Below are 20550 nucleotides of genomic sequence, written 5' to 3' on the forward strand. Positions count from 1 at the left end.
CACCACCCTTATGGCAGAAAGTGAAGAGGAACTAAAAAGCCTCTTGATGAAAGTGAAAGAGGAGAGTGAAAAGTTTGGCTTGAAGCTCAACGTTCAGAAAACGAAGATCATGGCATCTGGTCCCATCACTTCATGGGAAATAGATGGGGAAACAGTGGAAACAGGGTCAGACTTATTTTGGGGGGCTCCAAAATCACTGCAGATGCTGATTGCAGCCAGGAAATTAAAAGGCGCTTACTCCTTGGAAGGAAAGTTATGACCAACCTAGATAGCATATTAAAAAGCAGAGACATTACTTTGCCAACCAAGGTCCGTCTAGTCAAGGCTATGATTTTTCCCATGGTCATGTATGGATGTGAGAGTTGGACTGTGAAGATAACTGATCGCCGAAGAATTGATGCTTTTGAACTGTGGTGCTGGAGAAGACTCTTGAGAGTCCCTTGGACTGCAAGGAGATCCAACCAGTCCATTCTCAGTTCAGTTCAGTCGCTCAGTCGTGTCCAACTCTCTGCAACCCCATGAATCACAGCACGCCAGGCCTCCCTGTCCATCACCAACTCCCAGAGTTCACCCAAACTCATGTCCATAGAGTCGGTGATGCCATCCAGCCATCACATTCTCTGTCGTCCCCTTCTCCTCCCGCCCTCAACCTTTCCCAGCATCAGAGTCTTTTCCAGTGAGTCAACTCGTCGCATGAGGTGGCCAAAGTATTGCAGTTTCAGCTTTAGCATCAGTCCCTCCAATGAACACCCAGGATTGATCTCCTCTAGAATGGACTGGTTGGATCTCCTTTCAGTCCAAGGGACTCTCAAGAGTCTTCTCCAGCACCACAGTTCAAAAGCACCCAAAAAAGATGTCCTTTTCATTATAGGGGACTGGAATGCAAAAGTAGGAAGTCAAGAAACACCTGGAGTAACAGGCAAATTTGGCCTTGGAGCACGGAATGAAGCAGGGCAAAGGCTAATAGAGTTTTGTCAAGAGAATGCACTGATCATAGCAAACACCCTCTTCCAACAACACAAGAGAAGACTCTACACATGGACATCACCAGATGGTCAACACCGAAATAAGATTGATTATATTCTTTGCAGCCAAAGATGGAGAAGCTGTATACAGTTAGCAGAAACAAGACCAGGAGCTGACTGTGGCTCAGATCATGAACTCCTTATTGCCAAATTCAGACTTAAATTGAAGAAAGTAGGGAAAACCACTAGACCATTCAGATACGACCTAAATCAAATCCCTTATGATTATACAGTGGAAGTGAGAAATAGATTTAATGGACTAGATCTGATAGATAGAGTGCCTGATGAACTCTGGACGGAGGTTCGTGACATTGTACAGGAGACAGGGACCAAGACCATCCCCGTGGAAAAGAAATGCAAAAAAGCAAAATGGCTGTCTGAGGAGACCTTACAAATAGCTGTGTAAAGAAGAGAAGCAAAAAGCAAAGGAGAAAAGGAAAAAGCATCTGAATGCAGAGTCCATTCTAAAGGAGATCAATCCTGGGTGTTCATTGGAAAGACGATGCTAAAGCTGAAACTCCAATACTTTGGCCACCTCATGTGACGAGTTGACTCACTGGAAAAGACTCTGATGCTGGGAGGGATTGGGGGTGGGAGGAGACGGGGACGACAGAGAATGAGATGGCTGGATGGCATCACCAACTCGATGGACATGTGTTTGAGTCAGCTCCGGGAGTTGGTGATGGACAGGGAGGCCTGGCGTGCTGTGATTCATGGGGTCGCAAAGAGTCGGACATGACTGAGCGACTGAACTGAACTGAACTGCACTAAAATGTTATTCATTGTGTATCTGAGATTCAAATGTAACCATTGTAATTTAACTTTTATCTGGCAGCCTTGCTTGGCAGGCAGCAGTGAAAAGGATGGCCATCATCTGGGCGCAGAGAAGCACAGACGCTGCCGTTCACAGGCATCTGGGAAGGTGTCCCTCTGTCCATGCCACGGAGACGCCGCCCTCCCTCGCAGGAACCCGGGCTGAGCTCCAGGTGGGAGAATAGCCTCAGGTGGAGCCTTACTCCAGCACGCCTAGCTTACCAGGCGTGCCCAAGCATAAGTTGTTCCCCAGAGGTGACCTTTTCCAGCTCAGTGGTTAAGAACATGGGCTCTGGTGTTGACCCAGATACCAATCCTGGCTCCACTGTTGGGCAGCTCGGTGACCTTCAACTTCCTGCTTCCTCATCTCTAAACTGGGACAGACACTCTTTGGGGGAATAAGGGGGACATGGCACAGGAACCACTGCACACGGTGCTTCCAGAGTGGTAGCTGTTGTCTCACTAGCCCATTTAGAAACAGGAAGATAGAAGATATTTATTCAAGTGAAGAAAGATGGGACTGAAAACTAGAGTCACAGCATAGACCAGGAGACCTCCCCTAGACTACCAGTGGCTGCTTTACGGTTAGTGGGATTGTGGGTGAGCCTTCCCTGTCTTCATTCTTGATTTTCCAGAATATCCATGATGAACCTGTATTACTCTTAATACTGAGAAATTATTTTCAAATAATTTGGAATGAGACATTTTCTATAAGTATTCCATTACTTGAGGCTGGTGTAAATGAAAATGGTGGCCATCTTGGGTTTGATCCTATCATACCGATCCTCAGGGGGCTTCTAACAGGAGGGGGCTCTTGCCTCTTTCACTCAATGGCCCAGCTGGCTCCTCACCCCCAACCCTTACGTCTTCTTTGTGGGAGACAGCTAGAGCAGTGGCCCTGGAGGCACATGGCCCTGGGTTTGAATCTTAGCTCCCACCCTTGACTGGCTATGTGACCCTGGACAAGTCATGTTACCTTCTGAGCCTCGGTTTCCTCATGTTTAAAATAGAGCTTAATACCACTTACCTCCCCGAGAGGAGGGACTTCTCTGTGGATCAGCACATGTGCCTTTCACAGGGCCTAGTGTGTAACAGTGGTCAGTACACACTGGCTGGATGAATAAATGAAGTTGATGACGGCAGATCTACGGCGTTTGGCAGAGTGGCAATAGACTGACCAGCAATCATTTAGGGCTTCCCAGGTGATGCTAGTGGTAATCTCACTGCCAGTGTAAGACACGCAAGAGATGGGGGTTCAATCCTTTGGGTCAGGAAGAGCCCCTGGAAGAGGAAATGGCAACCCGCTCCAGGACTCTTGCCTGGGAAATCCCATGGACATAGGAGCCTGGCAGGCTGCAGTCCATGGGGTTGCTCAGACACGACTGAGCACAGACACACACACACACAGCAGTCATTCACCATGACGACTGTTCTGAGATGTGCGTTAGTGGAATAGAAAATTTCCCCTCTCAGGACCATGGGAATGCTGCTTAAGCTCCTAGAGCCTCAGTCTCCTCATCTACTAAATGGGGATAACAGCTGTGACTTTGTAGGGCTGTGAAGACTAAGCCAGTGGCACAGAGCCTAACGCAGTGCAAGCGCACCCTCTGTGGGGCCCGCGGAACCAGCCTCTGCTCCCTTCCTGACTTACAGCTGTGAGTTACTGGGCAGTGTGGCCCCCAGAACGACTCTGGCATGTCTGCCACTCTGGATGTATGGCCAGGAGAAAAATGTCCTTGTCTGAGTGGGGCTCATAGCTGTGGTTCCAGGCTAGAGAATACAGGAGCTTCAGATTAGAGCTACCCTCTTCTCACCCTAGTGAGCAGGCAGGAACTGGATAGAGGCCCTTAGGAATAGGTGTCTTCATGTACTCCAATGTTCATTGCAGCACTGTTTATAATAGCCAGGACATGGAAGCAACCTAGATGTCCATCTGCAGATGAATGGATAAGAAAGCTTTGGTACATATACACAATGGAGTATTTTTCAGCCATCAAAAAGAATGCATTTGAATCAGTTTTAATGAGGTGGATGAAACTGGAGCCAATTATACAGAGTGAAGTAAGCCAGAAAGAAAAACATCAATACAGTATACTAACGCATATATATGGAATTTAGAAAGATGGTAACCTGAACCCTGTATAGGAGACTGCAAAAGAGACACAGGTGTATAGAACAGTCTTTGGGACTCTGTGGGAGAGGGTGAAGATGGGATGATTGGGGAGAACGGCATTGTAGCATGTATATTATCATAAGTGACCAGCCCAGGTTCGACGCATGATACAGGATGCTTGGGGCTGGTGCACGGGGATGACATGGAGGGAGGATATGGGGAAGAGGGAGGTGGGAGGGGGGTTCTAGAAAGAGAGCACATGTACACCCGGGGCGGATTCATGTCAATGTATGGCAAAACCAACCAATATATTAATGTAAGGTAATCTGCCTCCAATAAAATAAATTAAAAAAAAAAAAGGAATAGGTGTCTTGTAGGGAAATCCCTGGAGCTGAGGTTTGCAATCAGCTTCTTCCAGTTTCAGAGATCGCTTTCTGCCCGCTCTGGTTCAGCCAGATTTCAGGTACCCACCCCTGTGCCCCTCCACCCCGCTTCCGGAAGGCGCCGCAGACCTTGGCCAGACCGTGCTTCTGGACTCAGAGAACCGTTGTTTCAAAGTTCCCAAGCAGTAACTCCGCGGCGAAATCTCCCCGGGGCGGGGCCCATCTCAGTCCGGGAGCAGCCTTCGTGGGGCAGGGGCAAGCTCCGCTGCCACCGTTCTGCTCGCCGCGCTTTCAGCCGCAGGGCTGCGCGCCCAGAACTATCGGGTGGGGTGGGCTCCTTGCCCAAGGCAGAGGGTAGCTGCCTCGGCAGCCTAAGTCCCTTCACATTTTCTTCTCGCCTGGCTGGCAGGGAGCCGGCAGGGGACCGATTTTCACCTCCTCTGAACGCCTGTCTCCAAGCACTAAGTTAGGAATGAAACATCCTAGACTCTTACTGCGGGAGTTCTTTTTCTTCTTTCCACATCCTTGTATTTTCCAAATTATTTTCACACTGACCCTATATTACATTTGTTTTATTTTCCTAAAGTAAAAAACAAAAAAACTATCGTCCTGAGTAGAAAAGCAGTATGTGTTTACTGCAAGTGAGCAAAAACACAAATAGAAAAAAACACCCAAACTCGAATCCTCAGAAACAACCATCATGTGTTTCTTTCCAAGTCGTTTTCTCCTTTAAATGTGTACATCAAGAAAACTGGTTCCTCACCTTCCTGGAACTTGTCCTCGCCGTCCCCTGCCCTCCGATCCCGCCCACCAAACACACACACTTTCCCCTCACAGAACAGTGGAAGCCCTTCACTAGCTGGCGCGTGCGTCTTTAGGCTGCCAGTCTTACCCATATCTGTCCTCCCATGCCTACCAGTGCCATCCTGCCCTTGTGCGAGTGCAGCAACTTTTGAGATGGCTGGATGGCATCACCGACTCTGTGGACATGAGTTTGAGTGTACTCCGGGAGTTGGTGATGGACAGGGAGGCCTGGCGTGCTGTGATTCATGGGGTCGCGGAGAGTCGGACACGACTGAGCGACTGAACTGAACTGAACTGAACTGAACAGTGAGTGTCTGTATTATATGTGTGTGTGTGTGCTCTCGTACCACACGATCATATGAAAGGATAAAGCAATATATCTAAGAGTAGATCCCCAAAGGAAGGAATGAAAGAAAAACAAAAATAATTAAAAAGAAAGACCGGAGGCAAGAAGGAAAGCACAGCAGTGAAGGACCAGGGAGCCCAGCTAGCCAGAGGCTGAGCGCAGTGCGCCCGCGGTGCCCGCCTCGCGCTCTCCCGGAGGCGGGGGGCCCGGGAGACTTGCCGCCACTTACCGGACCGGAGCAGCACCGCCCGGTAGAGCCCGGTGGCCTCAGCGGGCCCCCGCACCCGCTCTCCCAGCCTCTGCGCCATGCGCCGATGCGCTGGATTGCGGAGCTGGGGTCGCAGGCTGGGAGCGCACCGCGGAGCGCAGGCCTCTGTCGGAGCACCTTCACAACCGCGACTCGCCCGAGATCCAAACCCCGCCGCAGATCAGGTTACACAGGGCAGGAGCGCCAGGCCCTGAGGCGCCCGCGGGGGAGGGACGGGAGGCCGGGGCCAGGCCGGTGTCTCTGCCCAGGCTGGGCACGCATAAGCCTCTGGCCGGAGGACTCCTGGCTTCACGGTTCCAGGGCCACGGCGAGAACCCCGGGCCTGATTTCCAGCCTGGTCTCCTACCTACTCTTCTCTGTTTCCCTGGCTGCCGGCCTTGTTGAATACTGCAAGCAAGCAGGTGTGGGGTTCTAGAGTGCCATCTCTGGGATCAGGTCCAGCGCCACTAATTCATAGCTGTGTGACCCCACGATTCAGTTATCTAACTTCACAGAGCCTCAGTTTTTTCATCTGTAAAATGGGGATATCCATAGAACTCATCTCAGGGTTCTGAGGGTAACCAACACATTTTCTCTGAGAACAGTGGCTGGCACAGAACAAATGCAATATATTGTGTTTATTTTTTGTTTTTTTCAGTGTTCCAAGTCATCCTGGGGTGGGTGATACTGAGAAGTGGGGGCTTCAGTGGGGGAAGTAAGTTGTGGTGGGAGGCCCCTGGGATGCCACAAGATTTCCTTCTCTGGCTTCGTGGAATCCCTTTAACATCCAGAAATGGGAGGACCAGTTCAGTTGAGTCACTCAGTCATGTCCGACTCTTTGCGACTCCATGGACTGCAGCATGCCAGGCTTCCCTGCCCATCACCAACTTCTGGAGCTTATTCAAACTGATGTCCATTGAGTCGGTGATGCCATCCAACCATCTCATCCTCTGTCATCCCCTTCTCTTCCCGTCCTCAGTCATTCCCAGCATCAGGGTCTTTTCAAATGAGTCATTCTTCACATCAGGTGGCCAGAGTACTGGAGTTTCAGCTTCAGCATCAGTCCTTCCAATGAATATTCAGCACTGATTTCCTTTAGGTTGGACTGGTTGGATCTCCTTGCAGTCCAAGGGACTCTCAAGAGTCTTCTCCAACACCACAGTTCAAAAGCATCAATTCTTTGGCGCTCAGCTTTCTTTATACATGACTACTGGAAAAACCAAAGCTTTGACTAGATGGACCTTTGTTGGTAAAGTAATGTCTCTGCTTTTTAATAAGTTGTCCAGGTTGGTCATAACTTTTCTTCTAAGGAGCAAGCGTCTTCTAATTTCATAGCTGCAGTCACCATCTGCAGTGATTCTAGAGCCCCCCCCCCCCAAATAGTCTGTCACTGTTTTCATTGTTTTCCCAAGAGTCTAAAGGTGGATGGGCAAGGTCAACCAGGCAGTTTGGAAGATGTAAGAAAACAACCATTTTAATTATCTACCCTGTGACTGCTGCTGTGCTATATTTCTTCTAAAACAAAAACTAATCTTTATGTGCTTTATGTCCTGTTCTGTTTCATCTTCACAATCCTTTTATGAATTAGGGTCTATTAGCCTTCTTTTCCTGGAGAAGGCAATGGCAAGCCACTCCAGTACTCTTGCCTAGGAAATCCCATGGACAGAGGAACCTGGTGGGCTGCAGTCCATGGGGTCGCTACTAGTCGGACACGACTGAGCGACTTCACTTTCACTTTTCACTTTCATGCATTGGAGAAGGAAATGGCAACCCACTCCAGTGTTCTTGCCTGGAGAATCCCAGGGATGGCGGAGCCTGGTCGGCTGCCATCTGTGGGGTCGCACAGAGTCAGACACGACTGAAGCGACTTAGCAGCAGCAGCAGCCTTCTTTTCCGGAGAAGGCAATGGCACCCCATTCCAGTACTCTTGCCTGGAAAATCCCATGGATGGAGGAGGCTGGTAGGCTGAAATCCATGGGGTCGCTAAGAGTCAGACATGACTAAGCGACTTCACTTTCACTTTTCACTTTCATGCATTGGAGAAGGAAATGGCAACCCACTCCAGTGTTCTTGCCTGGAGAATCCCAGGGACAGAGGAGCCTGGTGGGCTTCCGTCTATGGGGTCGCACGGAGTCGGACATGACTAAAGCGACAGCAGCAGCAGCAGCCTTCCTTTCAATTTTACAGATGAGGAAACAGGCTCCGAGAAGTTAAGCAATTTATCTGAGGTCACACAGTGTGGGGCTGGCATACAAACTCAGGGGGCCTGACCTCAGAAATGGGCCACTCTCCTGCCTCTTTGTTATTTTTTGTACTCTTCATGCAAACACTGGAAGGTAGGTATGGTAACATGAATGTAGGAATCCCATTCAAGATACCACCTTAGAGATGATGCAGCTGAAACTCAGGGAGGTGAGGTGGCTTGCTCATGCTCAGAGCTAGCTGGAGGAGCCAGCACCCAATTCAGTTCTCCACTCGCAAAATGAATGCCCTTGCAATCTATAGAATCCCAGCACTCACCTCCACCCACCCCCAGAGCTGTCCAGGCTCCTGAACAGCCTGTTTATGGCTGTGTCTGTGGACCAGAGAGTCTTGTGCCGGCTGCTGCGACCATGGCCACACAGTCCCATCTACCTCTGCCTCGGCATCCTCTCTGGCCTTGGTGCCACATAGGCCAACAGCCAACTTGCCTCTCTCTCTCCCTTGACCACTGCCCAGGCCCAGCTTCTGCTGTGACTCAGAGGTCCCTGTGACCACACAGGACCCTAAGGACCCAAGTGACACACTTTGATTTTGGAGACCTAGTCATCGGCCTGACTGGTCATGTTTCTCATCAACAACCAGCCACCGTGAAAGCCAGGCATGATGCCAGACACTGGGCATTCATTATCTCGTATCCATTCTTCAGAGGAAACTGTATCTCATGTAACCCACTTTTTGATTAAGTATGGTTATACCCATTTTAGAGATGAGGAAAATAAGGTTCAAGTGATCACTTTTTATCTCATTATCCTGTAAAATATGTTGAAATGACATATAAAGGAGTAAAGAATGAAGTAAATGTGATTCATGAACTTTCCAACCAGACGTGATCAATATTATTATATTGGTGACTCTCTTTCCAGACTTATAAAAAATGCATATACAAAACTTACCTCTTTCTAATATTTCAAGTAGTGAAGAAGGCATTTGAACCCAGATGGTGCCAAAGCTTTTACTGAAGGAGGAAAACCAAGCCAGGTGTCAAACAAGGTGTGGGTTCGGGAAAATTATGACTAAGAATGTGCTTTTACAGAGGATTACAAAGAGATTAACATTAATTGCATCCCCAAGGAATTCTAGGTGAATCTGACTTACCTGAGCCATTTAGTCTCTGCTTCTCATTTTCATTATGAAATATGGCCTGGGGAGAGTATTCCTTCTGTGAACAGAGAGAAAGTAAATGGCAGTGAGGACCCTCTGTTCCTTGGCAGGGGGAGGAGTGAAGAGATAATTCACAGATTCCCTGAGTCTTCCAACCACAGATGCGACTGGCCAGGATCAGAGTCCTCTGCAGAGAAACAAAGCACTCGAATCCTTGGAGAGTGTGTGTGTTTGGGCATCATTTATGAGACTCGCTTCTTTTTTTATGAGACTCACTTAAAAAGAAAAGTAACTATTTTTAGAACAGTTTTAGATTGAGAGAAAAATTAAGATGGAGATAATTCCTTGTGCCCTGCATGCAGATTCTCTATTATTTCTGTTGTTAACATCCTACATGTATGCAGATATATATGTACATAGTATGTACATATACTGTTCTAATTAACAAACTAATTATTAGACTGTTAACTAATTATTAAGTAATAACATTATTTAAAAAAACTCTCACCTCCCCCCAATTCAGGATGGAAACCACTTTATTGAGTCTGACTTGGTTGTGAAGATGCATATTCTTTTTTTTTTTCTTTTTTTTTTTTTCAAATTGGAGTTTGGTTGCTTTACAGTGTTGTGTTGGTTCCAGGTGTACAGCAAGTGAATCAGCTATATATATATATATATGTATATATATATATACACACACATTCCTTTTCAGACTCCTTCCCACATAGGCCACTACAGAGCACTGAGCTCAGCTCCCTGTGCTGTACAGCAGGTCCTTGTTGGTTATCTGCTTTATATACAGTGATGTACATATGTCAGCCCCAATCTTCCAACTGATCCCTCCCCCTTCACTCCTTGGTAACCATAAGTTTTCTCCATCTGTAACTGTTTTTGTAATAAGTTCATTTGTATCCTTTTTTGTTTTCTAGATTACACATGTAAGTGATATCATATGATATTGCTGACAGCATTATTATTAACTAAAGTCCAAGAGATAGTGGAGGACAGAGGAGCCTGGCGTACTGCAGTCCATGGGGTCACAGGGTTGGACACGACTTAGCAACGGAACGGCAACAACAAGACCTTTTCAGAGTTTCTTGGTTTTTACCTAATGTTCTTTTTTGTGTCTGAGAATCTCATCCAAGATGCCATGTTACATTTCGTTGTCCTGTCTCCTTAGGATCCTGTTGGCTGTGATAGTTTCTCAGACTCTCTTTTGGAGGAACTTGATGGTTTTGAAGATGACTGAGAGCCGCGTTCTTTCATGTGAGGTTTCTTCTACCTGGCCTGCCTTCTCCCTACCTTCCTGGCAAACTCCTTATCCCTCAAGGGCAGTTTCAGAAGGCAACAGAGTTCAGTACTCAACGTCGGTTCTTAGACATCTTTTTTCCTCCCTCTACACTGTCATCACTTTAAAAAACTCTTAAGTCAGGGATTCCTAAATGTTTATTCCTAGTTCAGACTTTCACCCTGAGCTTACACTCCATCCAATAGGCTACTTGGCATCTCCACTCGAAAGTCTAAGAGGCCCAACTCACCACGGCCCACATGGAATTCCTGACCACTCCAGCCCCCACTCGTTTCTCCCCATCACGCCATCTTAGCAGGGGCCTCCATTCCAGCCCTGTGGCTCAGGTGGGAGCCTGAGGCTGCCTTGCCCTGTCTTCCTCCAACAGCTCGGATCACAAAAGCATGATCAACTCTGCCTCCTGCGATCTCCTCAATCCATCCATTGCCCCCACCACAGTCCAGGCACCCTCACTGCATGACTGATGCCTGAAGTAGCCTTCCCTCCTTCAAACCATTCTCCACAGATTCTAGAGCAAGGCTTTAAAATGTGATGCAGCCTCTGACACTGCCCCTACTCGAGACCCTTTGCTTCTTCCCACTGCACTTGAAACCAAACTCACATGCCTTCCCCTGACCTTCAAGGCTCCTGCAATCTGACCCCCTCCTTGCCAACCTCTCAGACCTCATTTATTTGTTCCTTCGTATGTTCAAGGACTTGGGAATGCGTCTCTGAAAAAAAACAGACGGGGGTCCTTGACCTTTTGGCACTGACATTCTATTAATAGTGAGGGAGACAGAAAATAGGCATGATGAATATGTAGACAGTCTGTTAAAAGGTGATAGGCCCTTGTAGAGAAGGAAGGTCAGAGCTGGGGAGGAGCGGGGAGTGGGGGTCCACGTGATAATAAATGTCTGCTGGTGGGGGGGGGTGCTCATGGAGGAGGTGAGATGGGAGCATGGACTTGCAGGAAGTGGAGGTTAGCCACACAGGTATCTTAGGGAAGAGGGCGGCAGACAGAGGAAGCAGTGAGAGCCAGAGTCCTGGGGCTGGAGTGCGCCGGACAGCCAGGGACAGCAGGGGCCCAGGTGAGGGTTGTGCAGGGATAGTCATGAGGGGAGGTCAGCGAGGAACAGGGCCACCTTCCTCCCACCGCACTCTCCAGCCGCCAGGGGCCACCTGCGTTCCCTGAAAGCCATGCTGTCTTTCACTTTCCCACTCTCTTACAAGCTGCCCCTCTACCCAGGGAGCCGCTCCTCAGCTCTGCCTGACTATTCCTTTTTATAAGTCTCGGCTGAAGTCCCACTGATCACGTGACCCCACGGCACCCCCGAGTTCCCCTGTATTATTCACCACTCAGTTATGACTGTCTGAGGCCTGTCTCCTCCACCGGACTACTCACTTTGAAGGGGCACTGGGACCTGTTCATGGCTGTCTCCCCAGGGCCTGGTCCAAAGCTGGGCTTGGATTGGATGCCCAATAATGATTTATTAAAAGAATGAAGGTCAGAAACACAAAGAACCCAATGAAAAAATGGGTGGAAGACCTAAATAGACTGTTCTCCACGTATTCAGATGGCCAACAAACATGAAAAGATGCTCATCACCCCTAATTGTTAGAGACATACAAGTCAAAAGTACGCGGGATCACCTCACATCCATCAGAATGTCCATCATCAAAAAGTCTGCAAACAATAAATGCTGCGGAGCATGTGGAGAAAAGAGAACCTTCCTGCACTGTTGGTGGGGTGTAAACTGATACAGCCACTGTGGATAGCAGGATGGACGTTCCTTTAAAAACCTAAAATAGGACTACCGTATTACCCAGCAATCCCACACCTGGGCACATACCCTGAGAAAACCATAATTCAAAAGGGCACATGAACCCCGGTGAGTGTTCGCTGCAGCACTGTTTACAATAGCCGGGACATGGAAGCAACCCCGATGCCCATCACCAGAGAACAAAGAAGCTGTGCATATACACAATGGAACACTACTCAGGCATAAAAAGGAACCAAGCTGGGTCAACTGGACAGAAGTGGATGGACCTAGAGTCTGTCATACAGAGCGAAGTCGGTCAGAAGGAAAAAAACAATATATCAATGTGTATATATGGAGTCTAGAAAAATGGTACAGACGAACCTATTTTCAGGGCAGAAATGGAGACACAGGCCGTGGACTTGTTGACACAGAGGGGAAGAGGAGGGTGGGATGAACTGAGAGGTGGGGACTGACATATAAGCACCGCCGTGTGCGAAACACAGCTAGTGGGAAGCTGCTGTACAGCACGGGGAGCTCAGCTCTGTGGTGACCGAGATGGGTGGGGTGGCAGGGAGGCTCTAGAGGGAGGGGATATAGATACACCTACAGCTCATTCACGTTGTTGTACATCAGAAACTAACACAACATTGTAAAGCAATTATATTCCAGTAAAATAAATATGAGTGAAGTGAATGAGTGACTGGATGGATGGACCCACACGGTGAGCCCTGGGCTCTATGAGGAAAGTGTGTGATTCCACGGTGAGTAAATCAGGGCTGGAATGAGGGAGGCCTGCTGCTGCTGGCCCAGAGATTAGAGCGGGGACAGGGGCCTGGGGTCCTGACGCTTCCCTGGGGCGCTCTGCCATTTTGAACTCTGTCATCAAGGAGGGCACAGAAAAGAGAGGGTGTTTGAGATCTGGCCAAGCCTCTTTCATGGTTTAAACAAAAAGAGTAAGAGGACCAGTAACTTCATCGCTAGAAGAAAATCCAAGAACAGAAAAATGACCTTCTCCAGAGGCTTGGGAGGGCGATCGGAGCTTCTCACATCTCCCCACACACACCTGGAGAGGGAGGCCAAGTCCCAAGGGTGGTGTGAGCATTACAGAGCCAGGCTTTCCTAAGGAGCAGCTCCCTGGACTCTTGAGTTCAAACAAGGGTCCCTTGCACGCTTGCCAACCTCCCTTGCACAACAGATTTGTTGGAAGTCAGGCCAACTTGTGTCCAGTAAAAGCTCAGTGACTACGAAACAGTCTCTCCCTGCAGTCACTGAAGTTTGCTGATGAAGAAAACATTCCACGTGCCCGCAGCCACTTGCCAAGGCAAAGCCGATTTGAAAAGTCACCTGGACCTTTGCTGACGTATTGCAGGTAACTGATAGTCTTTTCCAAGGACTGTGCTGATAAATTCAGCCAATTCTCATTTGCTCACATCACCGAGGGATTGGAAGATGCTGGCCTACTTCTAAGGTTAGTGAAAGTTAGCACAAAATTTCCAGGGGAAACACCATTATATATTGTACAATATACCCAACTATGACTGAGCTCCACTCAGTGCGAAGACGTCTGCATTCCCCGTCCTTCCTGTGGCCGCCGCCTGCTTCCTTTCCTGTCCTCGATTGCTGAGAACAGTCTCTCGGGGTGGGTCCTTGGGGACCTTGGGCGAGCCTATGTCTAGTCTCCTTTTCTCTGTTTTGCTCCAGTGCTTCCCCCGGAGGCTGATGCCTCTATCTGATGAGCGCCGAGAAGACCTGAACCCCATCACTCATCCATTCCAGCCTTCCCCACAGGATGACACATGCGCCAAGTAACACCTCTGGGGGACTTCCCTGGTGGCCCAGTGCTTAAGAATCCCCGTGCCAATGCAGGAGACACAGGTTTGATCCCTGGCCTGAAAGATCCCACAGGACAACTAAATCTGTGCCCCCGACTCCTGAGTCCGTGCTCTAGAGCCAGTGCTCTGCAATAAGAGAAGCTTGCACACTGCAATCAGAGGGTAGCCCTTTCTAGTCACAACAAGAGAAAGCCTGTACACAGCAACGAAGACCCAGTGCAGCCAAAAACTTAATAAGCAAATACATACAAGCACCTCTGGGACCTTGCTTTGTTTGTCTATAAGCATTTTAGACATCAAGCACACAACCATGAAGTGCACTTACCTTAAGTAGCCCAGTGAAGGTTTACATGTGTGTTCACCCTTACAACCACCTCCAAGTTCAAGCCATAAAACATTCTCTGCACCCCGGAGGGCTCCTCTGAGCCCTTTCTCAGTCAACACCCATCTTCTCCCAGAGTAAACCCTATTCTGACCCCTATCACCATGGGCTCGTGTTTGGGGTCTGGTTTCTGTCGCTGGAAAGCCTGTGTGAGCTTCAGCAGCATTGTCACCTCTGTCAGCAGGTCACTCGTCACTGCTCTGTTCCCTTGCTGCATCGTGGTGTGCGTGTCTGCTCTTCTTCAGCTTCCAGGTCAGGGCATGACTCATAAGGCTGCTCTGAATACCCTCCTGTTAGCTGTTTGGTGAACACAGCGCTCGTTTCTGTTGGGTAAATAGCCAGGGGTGGAAGTGCTGGGTCCTGAGGTAGGTGAACGCTTGACCGCAGTAGATTCTGTCTGCACTGAGTTTATCAGTGTGTGTGCTGTGCTTTTGGTATCTTCACAACAGGGTTTTTTGACACATTGATTCCCCTTCTTGTGCACCATCCTTTGGGCTGGTGTGGGAGAGGAAGGGAGAACTGAAAAAATGGCATCTTGGATAAATATGGGACTTCCCTGGTAGCTCAGATGGTAAAGAGTCTGCCTGCAATGCAAGAGACCTGGGTTTGATCCCAGGTCAGGAAGATCCCATGCAGAAGGAAATGGAAACCCACTCCAGTATTCTTGTCTGGGAAATCCCATGGACAGAGGAGCCTGCCAGGCTGTAATCCATGGGGTCGCAAAGAGTCGGACATGACTGAGCAACTTTCACTTTCACTTGGATAAATGTACAAGAGTCTGAATTCTGACCTTAGACGAGGGTAGGACCGCAGACTATTGGTCCTTGTAGCCCGTGGTGAATCCAGATGGAGGTATGTCTCTGTGCGTCTTTGTTTCTGTCCCCCTGCCCACCCCTCCATTAAACTGTAAACACCTTGAGAACAGAGACTCTGACATTCAGGAATGTGTCTTCAAAGTCTAGCACGGTGTGGAAGCAAGGCAAACTTAGAAGTGAAAAAGGAGAAGTTACAGCTGATACTGCAGAAATACAAAGGATCAAGAGAGACTTCTATAAGCAACCATATGCCAAGGAAATGGACAACCAGGAAGAAATGAACGAATTCTTAGAAAAGTACAAAGACTGAGCCAGGAAGAAACAGAAAACATGAACAAACCAATCACAAGTCATGAAACTGTGACGTAAAAACTTCCAACAAACAAAAGTTCAGGCCCAGATGGCTTCACAGGCAAATGCTAGGAAACATTCAGAGAAGAGCTAACATCTATACTTTTGAAACTGTTCCCAAAAAACTGCAGAGGGAGGAACACTCCTGAACTCATTCTATGAGGCCACCATCAGCGTGATACCAAAACCAGACAGAGACATCACCAAAAACAGGACTCCCCTGGTGGCCAGTAGTTAAGAATTTACCTTCCAACTCATGGGACAGGTTTGATTCCTGCTCAGGAAACCAAGATCCCACATGCCACAGGGCAACTAAAGACCGCATGCCTCAACTAGAGAAGCCCATGTGCCGCAACTGCATAGTCTGTGCATTCTGGAGCCTGTGTGAAGCAACTGCAGAAGCCTGCACACCACAATTAGAGAAGCCCGCATGCTGCCAAGAGCCCAGGAACTGCAATGAACACCCAGCACAGCCAAAAAGAAAAAATTACAAGCCCATATCACTGATGAACACAGATGCAAAAATCCTCAACAAAATGCTAGCAAGCTGAATCCAGAAACACATTAAAAGCATTATATGCCATGATCAAGTGGGATTTATCCCAGGCAGACAAGGGTTCTTCAATATATGCAAATCAATCAATGTGATACACCATATTAACAACTTAAAGAATAAAAACCATAAGATTTTGACCAAATTCAACACCCATTTATGATAAAAACTCTCCACAGAGTGGGTACTGAGGGAGCCTACCTCAACATAATAAAGGCCATATATGACAAACCCATAGCAGACATTATTCTCTGTGCTGAAAAACTGAAAGTATTTCCTCTAAGATCAGGAATGAAATAAGGGGATCCACTTTTGCCACTATTATTCAGCATAGTTTTGAAAGTCCTAGTAGCCACAGCAATCCGAGAAAAATAAAAGGAATCCAACTTGGAAAAGAAGTAAAACAGCCACTGTTTGCAGATAACGGTAAGCACAAGCTGGAATCAAGATTGCCGGGAGAAATATCAATAAGCTCAGATATGCAGATGACACCACCCTTATGGCAGAAAGTGAAGAGGAACTCAAAAGCCTCTTGATGAAAGTGAAAGAGGAGAGTGAAAAAGTTGCCTTGAAGCTCAACATTCAGAAAACTAAGATCATGGCATCTGGTCCCATCACTTCATGGGAAATAGATGGGGAAACAGTGGAAACAGGGTCAGAGTTTATTTTTTTGGGCTCCAAAATCACTGCAGATGCTGATTACAGCCATGAAATTAAAAGACGCTTATTCCTTGGAAGGAAAGTTATGACCAACCTAGATAGCATATTACAAAGCAGAGACATTACTTTGCCAACCAAGGTCCGTCTAGTCAGTTCAGTTCAGTTCAGTCGCTCAGTCGTGTCCGACTCTCCGCAACCCCATGAATCACAGCACGCCAGGCCTCCCTGTCTATCACCAACTCCCGGAGTACACTCAAACTCATGTCCACAGAGTCAGTGATGCCATCCAGCCATCTCATTCTCCGTCGTCCCCTTCTCCTCCCGCCCCCAACCTTTCCCAGCATCAGAGTCTTTTCCAGTGAGTCAACTCGCCGCATGAGGTGGCCAAAGTATTGCAGTTTCAGCTTTAGCATCAGTCCCTCCAATGAACATCCAGGATTGATCTCCTTTAGAATGGACTGGTTGGATCTCCTTGCAGTATAAGGGACTCTCAAGAGTCTTCTCCAGCACCACAGTTCAAAAGTATCGATTCTTCGGCGATCAGCTTTCTTCACAGTCCAACTCTCACATCCATACATGACCACGGGAAAAACCATTGCCTTGACTAGACGGACCTTGGTTGGCAAAGTAATGTCTCTACTTTTTAATATACTATCAAGGTTGGTCATAACTTTCCTTCCAAGGAGCAAGCGTCTTTTAATTTCATGGCTGCAATCAGCATCTGCAGTGATTTTGGAGCCCAAAAAAATAAAGTCTGACCCTGTTTCCACTGTTTCCCCATCTATTTCCCATGAAGTGATGGGACCAGATGCCATGATCTTTGTTTTCTGAATGTTGAGCTTCAAGCCAACCTTTTCACTCTCCTCTTTCACTTTCATCAAGAGGCTTTTGAGTTCCTCTTCACTTTCTGCCATAAGTGTAGTGTCATCTGCATACCTGAGGTTATTGATATTTCTCCCGGCAATCTTGATTCCAGCTTGTGCTTCTTCCAGCGTCTAGTCAAGGCTATGGTTTTTCCAGTGGTCATGTGTGGATGTGAGAGTTGGACTGTGAAGAAGGCTGATCACCGAAGAATTGATGCTTTTGAACTGTGGTGTTGGAGAAGACTCTTGATGAAAGGAGATCCAACCAGTCCATTCTAAAAGAGATCAGTCCTGGGTGTTCATTGGAAGGACTGATGCTAAAGCTGAAACTCCAATCCTTTGGCCACCTCATGCAAAGATTTGACTCACTGGAAAAGACTCTGATGCTGGGAGGGATTGGGGGCAGGAGGAGAAGGGGACAACAGAGAATAAGATGGCTGGATGGCATCACCGACTCGATGGAGGTGAGTTTGAGTGAATTCTGGGAGTTGGTGATGGACAGGGAGACCTGGTGTGCTGTGATTCATGGGGTCACAAAGAGTCGGACATGACTGAGCGACTGAACTAAACTGAACTGATATATAGAAAATCCTAAAGATGCCACCAGAAAAATCATTATTGCCAATCAATGAATTTTGTAAAGTTGCAGGATATAAAATTAATACACAAAAATCTCTTGCATCCTTTACACTAACAATGGAATATCAGAAAGAGAAATTAAGGAAACAGTCCCATTAATCACTGCAACAAAAAGAAAAAAATACCTAGGAATAAACCTACCTATGGGTTTAAGTGAACTCCGGGAGTTGGTGATGGACAGGGAGACCTGGCATGCTGTGATTCATGGGATCACAAAGAGTCGGACATGACTGAGCGACTGAACTGAACTGAACTGAAGGAGGCAAAAATCTGTATGCCAAAAACTATAAAATACTGAAGAAAGAAATCACAGATAACACAAACAGATGGCGAGATACATATGTTCTTAGATTGCAAGAATCAGTATTGTGAAAATGGCTATACTATCCAGAGCAATCTACAAGTGAAAGTGAAGTCACTCAGTTGTGTCTGACTCTTTGCTACTCCGTGGACTATAGCCTACCAGGTTTCTCTGTCCATGGGATTTTCCAGGCAAGGATACGGGAGTGGGTTGCCATTTCCTTCTCCAGGAGATTTTCCCAACCCAGGGATTGAACCTGGGTCTCCTGCATTCCTATCAAATTACCAATGGCATTTTTCAAAGAACTAAACAGAAATTTTTACAATTTGTATGTAAACTCAAAACACCCTGAATAGCCAAAGCCATCTTGAGAAAGAAAAATGAAGCTGGAGGAATCAGACTACCTGACTTCAGATTATATTACAAAGCTACCGTCATCAAGATAGTATGGTACTGGCACAGAAATATAGACCAATGGAACAGGATAGGAAGCCCAGAGATAAACTCATGTACATATGGTCACCTAATCTATGACAATCTGCCTGCAGTGCAGGAGACTCACTTTCGATCCTTGGGTCAAGAAGATCCTCTGGAGAAAGGAATGGCAACCCACTCCACTGTTCTTGCCTGGAGAATTCCATGGACAGAGGAGCCTGGCAGGCTATAGTCCATGGGGTCACAAAGACTCAGACAGGACTGAGTGACTTTCACTAATCTATGACAAAGGAGGCAAGATTACACAATGGAGAAAAAACAGCCTCTTTAATAAGGGAAAACTAGACTCCAGTACTCTTGCCTAGAAAATCCCATGGTTAGAGGAGCCTGGTGGGCTGCAGTCCATGGGGTCGCTAAGAGTCAGACACGACTGAGCAACTTCACTTTCACTTTTCACTTTCACACATTGGAGAAGGAAATGACAACCCACTCCAGTGTTCTTGCCTGGAGAATCCCAGGGACGGGGGAGCCTGGTGGGCTTCTGTCTATGGGGTCACACAGAGTCGGACACGACTGAAGTGACTTAGCAGCAGCAGCAGACAGCTACATGTAAAAGAATGAAATTATAATGCTCATTAATATCATACACAAAAATAAACTCATAATGGATTAAAGTCCTGAATGTTAGGCCAGATACTATAAAACTCCTAGAGGAAAACATAGGAAGAACAGTCTTTGACATAAATCACAGCAAGATCTTTTGTGACCCATCTCTTACAGTAATGAAAATAAAACCAAAAATAAACAAATGGGACCTAATTAAACTTAAAAGCTTTTGCACAGCAAAGCAAATTGTAGCAAGACAAAAAGATAACCCTCAGAATGGGAGAAAATATTTGCAAACAAAGAATTGATCTCCAAAATATACAAACAGTTCATGCAGCTCAATGTCAAAAAACCAAACAATCCAATCAAAAAATGGGTAGAAGACCTAAATAGACATTTATGCAAAGAAGATGTAAAAATGGCCAACAAACGAAAAAATGCCCAACATCACTAATCATTAGAGAAATAGAAATCAAAATGACAATGAGGTATCACCTTACACTGGTTAAAACAGCCATCATCAAAAATCTAGACACAATAAATGCTGGAGAGGGTGTGGAGAAAAGGGAAGCCTCCTGCATCCTCGGAAAACTAAAAACAGAACTACCATATGATTCAGCAATCCCATTAATGGGAATATACCTAGAGAAAATCATAATTTGAAAGAGACACATATATCCCAATGTTTGTTGCAGCACTGTTTCCATTAGCCAGAACACGGAAGCAACATAAATGTCCATCAAGAGAGGAATGGATAAAGAAGGTGTGGACATATATACAATGGACCATCACTCAGCCACGAAAAGGAATGAAATTGGGTCATTGATAGTGATGTGGATGGACCTAGAGTCTCTCATACACAGTGAAGTACGTCAGGAGGAGAAAAACAAATGTTGTATATTAACACATACACATGGAATCTAGGAAAATGGTAGAGATGAAGCTATTTGCTGTGCAGGAATAGACACACC

General features: G+C 47.1%; 1 protein-coding gene across 1 annotated transcript in view; it reads right to left on the reverse strand.

Moving 5' to 3' along the window:
- The window catches only part of FAM107A (family with sequence similarity 107 member A), a 37915-nt gene extending 32013 nt beyond the window's left edge, over positions 1-5902 (reverse strand). The window contains exon 1 of the mRNA XM_055414210.2: positions 5714-5902. Within this exon, the coding sequence (XP_055270185.1) occupies positions 5714-5792 (79 nt within the window). The 5' untranslated portion in view covers positions 5793-5902. The remainder of the gene's footprint in view (positions 1-5713) is intronic.
- Between the last annotated feature and the right edge of the window lie 14648 nt (positions 5903-20550).

Source organism: Moschus berezovskii, chromosome 24, assembly GCF_049115385.1.
Source record: "Moschus berezovskii isolate FMDL1 chromosome 24, NW_MosBer_1.0, whole genome shotgun sequence".
Lineage (NCBI taxonomy): Eukaryota > Metazoa > Chordata > Mammalia > Artiodactyla > Moschidae > Moschus > Moschus berezovskii.